General features: G+C 42.6%; 1 protein-coding gene across 3 annotated transcripts; it reads right to left on the reverse strand.

The window, feature by feature from the left end:
• Nucleotides 1-5: 5 nt before the first annotated feature.
• Nucleotides 6-5,547, reverse strand: p4htmb (prolyl 4-hydroxylase, transmembrane b). 3 transcript variants are annotated; one of them, XM_025060378.1, is made up of 10 exons: nucleotides 4,731-4,829; nucleotides 4,503-4,638; nucleotides 4,328-4,409; nucleotides 3,571-3,761; nucleotides 2,960-3,056; nucleotides 2,612-2,774; nucleotides 2,324-2,509; nucleotides 1,829-1,919; nucleotides 1,531-1,654; nucleotides 6-781 (listed from the first exon to the last, which is right to left on the reverse strand). In XM_025060378.1, the coding sequence occupies exons 1-10, from the start codon at nucleotides 4,820-4,822 to the stop codon at nucleotides 552-554; spliced, it is 1,392 nt and encodes a 463-aa protein (XP_024916146.1). In that variant the 5' UTR covers nucleotides 4,823-4,829; the 3' UTR covers nucleotides 6-551. The 3 variants fall into 3 exon arrangements, with proteins under 3 accessions (XP_024916146.1, XP_024916145.1, XP_008317950.1); XM_008319728.3 differs by adding an exon at nucleotides 5,116-5,547 and having other exon boundaries at nucleotides 552-781; nucleotides 4,503-4,900; XM_025060377.1 differs by having other exon boundaries at nucleotides 4,503-4,847.
• Nucleotides 5,548-10,812: the final 5,265 nt, after the last annotated feature.

The following is a 10,812-nucleotide window of genomic DNA, read 5'->3' on the forward strand; positions in this document are numbered from 1 at the left end:
AAGAATTTTTAAAATAACTGAACTTTATTCTGTTTGAATGCGTGACAGTGCATATTGGAAGGGAATCGTAATAAAGACTGAAGCTACAATCAGATAGTGTGTTTCTAATCGGACGAATGTGAGAATTGAGTTGAAACAAGACAACATGCATCACACTAACAGAAAGCAGTAACAAGGTAGTGCATTCAAATGTTTTTTACTGGAGCTCTTTCAATTTTCTCAAGTGCAATTTCTGCTTCTCACAACAGCAAACCCTGTGAAACTGAAACATGCAAGATTGACAGGTTTCTAGTGCAACATACTTTTTGGGCAAACACACTTTTTGGACAAATTAAAAAAACAAAACAAAAACTATACTATAAAAAAAAAATACAAACAAACCTTTAACTTAAAATCTCCTCGCTGTTGCATAAACTCACTGTGACTCCATTCCCTGAATAGGTTTATCTACACACCAGTCACAGAGGGTGTCACCAAAAAATGTTGTGCACACGACTGAAGGAAGACGTCTCCAAACTTACTCTATGTATAAACTTGTTTTTTTTGTAAAGCTACAGGTCTTGATGGATGTCTGAACTCTGTATGTCAGTGTTCAAAGTCAGACCTTCATCCTCCTCCTCCTCTTCCTCCTCCTCCGGCTGCTGTGACACGAGCTGCTCATAGCGCGCCTGTCGAGCGTAGTCCGGGTCGATGTTGATCCACTTATTTGCGACCCACTTAACGCCCTTGGTGACCACGCAGCCTCCATGTAGGGCATATTCGTCCTGCTCTCCAACCCAACCTGATAACATATACAGTATATAAGCATCGTTTATCAAATGGTTTGTAGGGAACATGATTTTTGGCCATCATATACAGTGTGTTGCTGTGATATTACTGAGTAATATTTCTGATTTAAGTGGAATTTTGATTTATGCTTTATGAATACCACACTTGACTGAGCTGATGTACAGTAGATTTTTTTTTTTAATATTTCTGATTTAAGTGGAATTTTGTTTTATGCTTTATGATTACCACACTTGACTGAACTGATGTACAGTATTTTTTTTTTTCATTTGACGACTATTAAGTTGGTCAGTTTCTGCCTAAAAAATATATATTTAAGTGATTATTTGATCTAGATTTTAACTTGGATTTACTTAGTTAAAAATTAGAACTGATGACTTTTTTTATAGCACACTGCACAGAATCTGTTAACATTTAAAGCAGCATCTGTCTGTACCATTTCTTAGCTCTAATTTGCTCACATTAATAGATTAGGTGATTAGAATTTTCAAACATTTACAAAAAAGGAAAAAAGTTTCAGAGGAGAAGAAAGTTTTCTCTTCTTGACAAATGGAGAATGAATGTTTTTTTTAACACATTACTACATGTAGTGATTCACCTGACATTAATGAGCATCACATTAACCCTGCACACCACTGAAGAGAGCCACTTGTGATACACAAGCCTTGGTTTGAGAACACTAGGATTATATGTTTAAATGTTTATGTCTTAATTTCTTCATATTTTACTGTTTGTGAATCCCACCTCTTCCATCAGAAAGGTAGTTGTACCAGAACACGGCTGTGCCCCGTGTGGGCTTCACTCTCAGGTTACTCTTGTCACAGTGTCTCCTGGTGTCCAGCAGGTCCACGTCGTTCTGTATCAGAGACTAAAAGACACGGTCAAATTCACCAACAGGTTTCGTTGAACGTCAGGACATAAAAGCACACGGTGACAAACAACAGAACTCACACGGACGTCAGGGACATGCAGAGTATGTAAACAGTACTTAGACAGTGGTGTGTGGAGAAAAACAGTTCCAGACCCACACACAGTTACGCACCACTTCATCATAGGTCCTGTTGTCTGCCACGGGGAATGCGGTCTCCCCGCCCCCCTCAACAGAATTCAGGTAGAAGAGAACTGTGATGTACCTAAGTGTGCAACACAGATTTAATTTGACACACACACATATGGTGCAACTATATATATACACACGCACAACCACATAAAACACACAAACAAAAATACACACACTTCAGGGCGGCAAATTAACTTATCAAGCAGGGACCTGCTGTTGGACTTTGGAACAATTTAGACTGATTTCTTGGATAATTTAATTTTTCAAAATTTGTCAAATATTTGTATCACAGCAATGCTGTATAATTTATATAATATTATTATTTATATAATTATCATTACAAATCTTGACAACATGAAGTCAAACGAACTATCACGTCAGCTTGTTGTAGGACCACGCAGGACAGTTGGACTCGGGCGTCCACGTCTATGTTTGATGTCTGTGGATTCGTTCGTTGTCGTTAAAATTGTGTCTCACCTGCAAGAAGTCTCAAAAGGTGCAGAGGTGTTGGCCACAAGTCGTGTGTGTGTGCAGGCGGTTTCAGGATACACAGGGCCGCTGTCGTGGTGGGCGTGGTAGTGCCCCCCCTCCTCATAGCGAACCACCTGGAGGGGCTCACTGAGGTCCACTAACGTGGGTGGGAGACGGGTGAGACGAGTCACCCTTTAACGGACAGACAAAGGAATTGTAAAGAAGTCAGTCGTTGGTCAGGTGGTGTCGTACGGACGACTTATGTTTTAGAATGTGAAGTTCTTCTTACTGTACCTGGACTTGATGTCCTGGAGAACTTGGTGAGTTCCTTTGCCCTGGTAGAGCCACGTGTGTCTGCTGTTTCTCACCAACTGACTCCTCTTGACCCCTCGCTGCAGCAGGAAGCGCTGAAAGGCGTCGCTGCTCAGAAGCCTGAACTCCTCCAGACTCAGCAATCCTGTGCAATGTTTAAAAAAAAAAAAAGTTTATAGCACTTTAGTCAGAGCTCCGAGACAGTATTTCTACAGTAGGAATTAGATTTCACGAGTTTCAATTTGGTGTCCAATTTTTATTTCAAACGTAGTAATTGTTTTAACATTCATGTACTATTATTGGTAATCAAACAATAATCTCTATTCTTACCATCGTCGTTCTTGTCAACTTTCAGCCCAGCGTAGATTTCTCTCAGGTTCTCTGGTGTCAGCCAGATGCCGTCTCTTACTCTGGAGTGAGTCAGAATCTTTCAAAGGTGTGGAAACAAAGACACGTACTTTGAGTATCAGGGCACAGCTACAGCTGACCACAGAAACAGATTATAAACAGTGGGTGGAGTCTCAATTTCAAAGCCTTGTAGAATAGCTGTTGGGGTTGCAGTACCACAAGTAGTCAGCAGGGGTTTTCAGAACTCTCATCCAAAATACTGGATGAATTTTCTATAATTAAGTTTATAGTCAATCACTGGTAAAAAAAAAAAACTTTTCAATATTTCATAAGATAATGATGCTATTATTTCTAGCTTTGACAATTTTTTGACAAAATTTGACAATCTTGGCTTAATGCATGGAACTTTGTAGGCCAGTGGTTCTCAAAATAAGGGGCTATTACAGGAGGTCTGCAACTAGGCAACAGATGTTCAGCTACAATATTTTCATTATTTATCACAAAGTGGAGAAAAGGGCATTTTTCTTCTGTTGGTCAGTGGCTCTGTAGGAGGTTGGATTGTGTTTTAATTAAAGATCAGGGCTGACGTATACCTCGTGGAGCTGCAGCTGTCCGTCCTGGTTGATATCCAGAAGGTTGAATATCTCCTCTGGACTGAGGTTGAGCTCCTTGGCCAGATCTTCTTGACCATCTTGTACCATTAGTTGACTTTCCATCAGACCCTTTAGCTGCGCCAGCTGCTTCACAACACGACATTCATCCTCTGACAGAAACCCAGGAATCTCTGCAAAAAAAAACATTTATTATCACCTTTATTATCATTATAATGCTACAGATTTTTTTCCTGATTTTTTTTTTCTATTTTCTTTTTGCAATTTTGTACTAGTCAGTTTTGTTGCAAAGATTTAAGAGGAGCTGCATTACAGTAGAGATTGCATACAGTAATGTGATGTATTTGTATGGAAAATTTTCAGGTAATGATGTGTTCAGGGAACCAATCAGCACGGTCCTAAATGGGTCAGTTGTTGGATGTTGGATGATGGATGTTGACTGCAGCAGAACTATATTTACTTTTACAATCCTGACTTGAACTTCAACCTCATTTCCTTTATATTTTACTGCTGCTTTTAAATTTTTTTCAAATTATTTTAAATTACAACTTTTAGTTGATGAAAAAAATAATGATTTAGCTGCAGAAAAAGAGTAACCTTGGACCAGTGGACTGTGGCGGAACTGCATGCTCTGTGTTTATAAACAATAACAAAAAATATTGCGCATGCATAAATATTTCTATATTTTCTGATTATTATTTAACTGTTTTTTTTTCTATATTATCCACTCGTCTCTCACCAAACAACAGAGGTTTTAGACTCAGGGTCCGCATTTCATGCACTTTCCCCGGCACCAGTGCAACTCTCTGCACATGTCCCACCTGAAAGACAAATCACAGCGAGTGTGAGTGACTGTGTGGTGGAGTGAATAGGTTGTAGGTTGTCATGGTGATGAAGCACACCGTTGTACTCACTCTGATTCCCTCGATCCTGGTGAGGGGAACATCTCGTAGTAACTGTGGTTTCTGTGCAGACTCGGGTCGCTGCTGGTGGTGACCGCTTGGGGCGTCACGACTCTGACTGCCGTTGTCCTGCCCGCCGCTGCTGCTGCTGTAGTGCACGTAAAACAGCAGCGCTATGACATTAATGATGTAAACGTGGAAAAACACCATCACCAACACGAAGTAGGAGCGGGAACACACGCTGTTCTTAGGGCAGGAGAGCCGCTCAGAGAGGCCCGGGGGCCGCGGCGGGGACAAGGTCGTGCTCCTGGAGCGAGTCGTGTCCTCGGCATCCGAGGTTTCCTGTCCCTCATTCATTTTCTGTTAAGAGAGACTCGGTGGTTTGACCTTTCTCCTGCGGTAAAGTCCATCTGACGAAGCAAAAAAAAACAAAAAAAACAATCCGCGTTAAACACTCACAGGTGCTCAGGTTAGCACACTCGACCGCTGACGCCGGTCTTCACTACGCAAAATCGCTGCGCAGCTGAAAATGACCAGAGATTTTTGCATGGTCAAAACGAAAAAAAAATCCCCCTCGAGGACCTGAGCCTCAGTGGGGACGCATGGCTCTGTTTGTGGTGCAGACCTGGTCCAGATGCTGCAGCAGGAGATACTGCAGTGTCAACGAGGCGCAGTGCGCATCAGAAACCACGGCGGAAATCCTCTTAGAAAACGGATCCAGTGACGACAGACACCGTCGTCTGGGTTAGAAAACGTATCGTTTTAACGGCAGACACGCATTAGTAAACAGAACCGGACATCACTGGTTGTTTATAAGCCCCCCAGCAACGACGTCATCCTTCCCCTACCCCCCACTTGACAGAAACAGATTGTCCACCGTGCAATGCTGACCTCTGCTGGCCTAAACACGCGTTCGCAGATTAGTACAGCCGTGATTTTCAAATATCTTCTGCAGACCCCCTTCCTTCGTACAATGTCTGCATCAGAACTAAGTCGAGGTGTCACATGTTTTTGGTCTTTGCCTTTGCTGTGCCCCCCCCCTCCATTAGCTCCACGCCCCCAACGCTGTCTCTTTATTTTCAAGCCATACCAATCATTTTTGCCAGTTAAAAATATTTTTTTCCTGCTTAGTTGTAGCTATATTTTCAGATGTTACTTTTGATGTAATCATCTACCAAAGTGTCTCTGTTACTGTATATACTGTATATTTACAAAGGTTTAATTTTTTTCAGTTTTTAAATATTTGTTGCTGTTTCTATCTTAATTTTAATTTCAACTGTGACATTAGTTACCCACTTTAGAAACAATAAATAACATAAATATAGTAGTTTAAAAGTTTGGAATAAAAGTGTGATTACGTTGGTAGCATACAGTGACCTGCAGATGGCAGTATAGTTCATTGAAATCCAAAGACCTATACGTTTGCTATCCGCATTTAATGACTACGATATTTGGCTTAGAAAAATGACTGAGGATGGAGCCACGGGCCACACATGCCTCCCATCATACCCCCCCAAAGTGATGAGTGGAGCCACGGGCCACACATGCCTCCCACCCTACTCTCCCCCCAAAAGGGAGGAGGGAAACTCTCTCTATTTAATGTCCCCTTCATTACTTGTTATTTCTAATTGTCAAGTGTTTAAAAAACTTATTTGGAAATGCCCTTCTGCTCCTAATCTTTTTACCATTTCATCTAGTAAATGAAGTCGGGGTGAATTTAGAATCATTTTGAGTTTTATATTAAGCTTTTTGATTTTTTTTTTTATTTGTCTTTTGGGATGCACATTCAGAAATACTAAAACTACCAACAAAAGACTGGTTTTCAGACAAGACTGTTATTATTTTTGTTTGTTTTAAAAGACACAACAAGAAAAGAAGATGCAGCAAAATCTACTTTTATTTATTTGAGTCAGTCACTGACAATGTGATAAACATGCTTAACATGCTAAACACAACAGATCCCTATATTTTATAAGGACTTGTTACTGTTTGTTACTGTTCCCTTCACTCCTCTGCTTCCTTGATCTGAAAAAAAAAACCAAAAAGATTTTTTTTTTTTTAATATTTTGTTCAGAAAACTCAAATGTTACACGTTAGACATTCATGCAATCTCACATACCGTAGTTACCTTGACAATTTCCCGACTCTTGACCCTCAGCTTGTTGACCTGGGACTCGGCGATGTCAGCTCTCTCCTGGGCCTCCTCCATCTCGTGCTGGACCTTCCTGTACCTGGACAGGTGAGTGTTGGCCTGCTCCTCCTGTGAACCACATACAAGGATTTGACTCAGTGTTGATCAGTTTATTTCTTTCATCTTCTTGGTTTTATGGTTTTATTGCAGTGTTGATGTTGTGAACTCACAGCATCCTCAGACTGTCTCTTGTAGGCCTTCACTTTCATCTGAAGTTTATCCACCAGATCCTGGAGTCTGCTGATGTTCTTCCTGTCCTCCTCAGTCTGCAGAGTGATGGAAATGCAAATAAATTATAAACATGCATCAACATCTTGTAAATTATTAACTAATGACAACAGCACTGGCCTGGTATGTGAGCTCCTTCACTCTTCTCTCGTACTTCCTCACTCCTTTCACAGCCTCTGCTCCTCGTCTCTGCTCAGACTCCACCTCACTCTCAAGCTCACGCACCTGTAATTTAAGAAAACTGCTGTTATGGCCAAAGACGAAAACACGAAACAACAAAGAAGAAAAAAAACCCAATTCATCTTTACCCTGGCCTCCAGTTTCTGGAGCTGCTTCTTGCCGCCCTTCATGGCCAGATTCTCAGCTTCATCAAGGCGGTGCTGCAGGTCCTTCACCGTCACCTCCATGTTCTTCTTCATCCTCTCCAAGTGAGCGCTGGTGTCCTGCTCCTTCTTCAGCTCCTCAGCCATCATGGCAGCCTGAGACACAACCACTGTGAGTATTTGGATTGCTTTTAGGAACTGTCTCCAAGTTAATGTCGACTCACATCAGTGATGGCCTTCTTGGCCTTTTCTTCAGCGTTTCTTGCTTCCTGAACCGCATCTTCTACTTCTCCTTGAATTTGGACCAGGTCGGTCTCCAACTTCTTCTTGGTGTTGATAAGACTGGTGTTCTATTGCAGAGAAAAGTCAATATGGAATTATTTAACTGTACATAAAACAGAAAAATAAACATTTTTTTGTCATCTGATCTGAGGTCACCTGAGAGTGCAGCAGTCCCACACGCTCACTGGCATCAATCAGCTCCTGCTCGGCCCCCTTGCGGCCTCTCTCCGTCTGCTCCAGTGCGACTCTCAGCTCTTCAATCTCGGCCACCATCAGGTTGTTCCTGCGCTCCACCATGGCCACCTGCTCCTTCATGTCTTCCTGGCTTCTTATGGCTTCGTCCAGGTGCAGCTGAGCGTCCTGAGGAGAAAATGAAACACATTCGTGACGTGGTCTTAAAGTAGTGAACTCCATCTGACCTGAAGATATATTCCATATCTTTCCGTACCTTCAGCTGTCCTTGAACATTTCTCAGCTGTTTCTGAGCCTCAGCGGCCTGGCGGTTGGCGTGGCTCAGCTGAATCTCCATCTCGTTCAGGTCTCCCTCCATCTTCTTCTTGACTCTCAGTGCATCATTTCTGCTCCTGATCTCAGCGTCCAGTGTGGTCTGCATGGACTCGATCACTCTCTGGCTGTTCCTCTTGATCTGCTCCATCTCCTCGTCCTTCTCCGCGAGTCTCCTATCAATTTCGCTCTTCACCTGGGTCAGCTCCAGCTGGATACGGAGAATCTTGGACTCTTCGTGCTCCAGTGTGGCCTGCAGAGAAGTTGCACCTACGTTGGAGATCTTGTGCATGACTGATTATGTGAAATACATTTTGTCAAGTCCTAACCTCAGCTTCTTCCAGTGAAGTTTGAAGTTCACACTTCTCTAATTCTGCAGTCTTCTTCCCTTTCTCCAACTCGTGGATGGTTTTTCCGCTCTCACTAATTTGGTCAGTTAAATCAGAGATCTCCTCTGGAAAAACACCGACAAATAAAACCAATTAAATTACACAAACTTCTACATTATTTGGTCAGTGTCTCTGTGAATGCAGTGGATTTTAAATAACACAGCATACGTTGCAGGTTCTTGTTCTCTCTCTTCAGAGTCTCCAGATGATCCAGAGATTCTTCATATGAATTCTTCAGCTTGAACATCTCAGTGCTGAGAGAACGAGCTTCTTTCTGACTTGCCTCCAGTTCCGCCTGGCTCTCTTCATACTTTTGCTTCCATTCTGCAAGGACCTAAAGAACACAAGCCCCATCGTATGTTTTGAGTTTTTTTTTGTCCAGAATTCAGAAATGTTTGTTTACAGCTTAAAACAGTAACAAAAATCAAACCTTGTCAAAGTTCCTCTGCTTCTTGTCCAGGTTGGCAGCCAGAGCGTTAGCTCTCTCCACGTCGATCATCAGATCCTCCACTTCACCCTGCAGCCTCTGCTTGGTCTTTTCCAGTGAAGCACATTTTGCATTCACAGCCTCGATGGCTTCTTCTGCGTCCTGGAGACGCTGAGCCAACTTTTTCCTGGTAAGTACCAAGAATGTAGGTTAATAACAGGTGAAAAATGAAATGCACGTGTGACTGTTTTCAATTTCTGGCCTCCTCCATTACTTGGCCTCCTCCAACTCCTCAGTTCGCTGAATGGCATCAGTCTCATATTTGGTTCTCCACTGCGCCACCTCGCTGTTGGCCTTGGACAGAGCTCTCTGCAGCTCAGCCTTGGCCTCCTGCTCCTCCTCGTACTGCTCCCTGAGGAGGTCACAGTCATGGCGGGACGACTGAAGAGCGTGAGCCAGGGCGTTCTTGGCCTTGTGGGGAAGTGAATACATTTTTTGTTTAATTTTGCAGAATTGACTTAGACCTCTAGTATCTGTCAGACAACACTGTTAATGAGGACATACTTTAACTTCCTCTTCAATGTGCCTCTTAAGCTCCTCGGTCTGCTGGGTGTAGGCCTGCTTGCTGCGTGTGAGCTGTGAGATCAGAGCTTCTTTCTCCTCCAACTGGCGGCTGATTTCACCTAAGATTTGAAAAAGTTGAAAAAAAAAAAGTAGATTGAAACAAGAAGTAATTTTAACAGTGATATATTATATTCTCACCATTCTCTGTTTGCAGTCTGGCCTTTTGTATCCCAGTGTCATTTAGCTGCCGCACATGCTCATCATTTTTGGTTTTCATCTCACTCAGTTGATCTTCAAGAGTGCGACACATTTTCTCCAGATTGGTCTTGAATTAACAAAACAAAAAACATCGTTTACTGGAGAGTGTTTTTTTTTTTTTTTTTTACTCTAAGGAAGCGTAAAAAAGTCAGATAATTTCTTCTTAATTTACCTTTGCTTTGGCTATGTTCTCCATGTTGCTGGAGAGATCGTCGATCTCCATCTTGAACTCACTTTTCTCCTTCTCCAGCTTCTGTTTGACTCTCTGGAGATTATCGATCTGTTCTCCCAGCTCGGCCACACTGTCGGCCTGCTTCTTGCGCAGAGCTGCGGCCGTAGCCTCGTGCTGCAGGGTGGACTCTTCGAGATCACGACGTAGCTTCTGGAACTCTGCCTCCCGCTTCTTGTTCATCTCAATCTGCACAGATGTTGCTCCTCCAGCTTCTTCCAGCCGCTCACTGATCTCCTCCAGTTCCCTGGAGAGATCAGACCTCTGCTTCTCCACCTTGGCCCGAGCAGCTCTCTCAGCCTCGATCTCCTCCTCCAGCTCCTCGATACGAGCCTGTTAGGTTTAAATAAAACAAAACCTGAGAAGCATATTCATATAATCACGTTTTCTAAAGTCAAGTAAATAATCTATCATGTAGAATCTTCTAGGAGACATTATTAGGTCCTGAGCGAACCTGGAGTTCTTTGATCTTCTTCTGAAGCTGAGCAGAGAGTGACTGTTCGTCCTCGATCTTTCCAAGAAGCTGGCTCGTTTCAAAGTCCTTCCTGTGTAGCAAAATTGTTTGTGTAAATATTCAAAACAATAGGTTATCACTTTTAAGTAACTGTAAACTGAATAAAAGGGAAACGTACTTCTTTAATTTCTCATCAGACTGCTGCTTGTCATTCTCCAGATCCATTATGGTTTCATGGGCCAACTTCAAATCCCCTTCCAGCTTTCTCTTCGCACGCTCGAGGTCCATACGGAGCTTCTTTTCTTGCTCGAGGGAACCTTCAAGCTGTTTGGATCAAAGTCAGTATCTCATGGAGGTTTAAGTGGGCCAAAAAAAAAGAAGAAAAAAGTTATTTCTACTCACGTCGTCCACTTGCTGCTCCAGCTTGGTCTTGGACTTTGTCAGACTGTTGACTTTGTCTTCCTCTGCCTGAA

Source organism: Cynoglossus semilaevis, chromosome 11 (assembly GCF_000523025.1).
Source record: "Cynoglossus semilaevis isolate Cse_v1.0 chromosome 11, Cse_v1.0, whole genome shotgun sequence".
In the NCBI taxonomy this organism is placed as follows: domain Eukaryota; kingdom Metazoa; phylum Chordata; class Actinopteri; order Pleuronectiformes; family Cynoglossidae; genus Cynoglossus; species Cynoglossus semilaevis.

Excerpts from the sequence above, each read along its gene's own strand:
- p4htmb (XM_025060377.1), bottom strand. The coding sequence starts at position 4,847 with ATGAATGAGGGACAGGAAACCTCGGATGCCGAGGACACGACTCGCTCC. Across the intron at positions 2,510-2,611 it reads CTCCAGGACATCAAGTCCAG|GGTGACTCGTCTCACCCGTC; the intron begins GTACAGTAAGAA and ends TGTCCGTTAAAG. Across the intron at positions 1,655-1,828 it reads ACAGGACCTATGATGAAGTG|TCTCTGATACAGAACGACGT; the intron begins GTGCGTAACTGT and ends CGTGTCTTTTAG.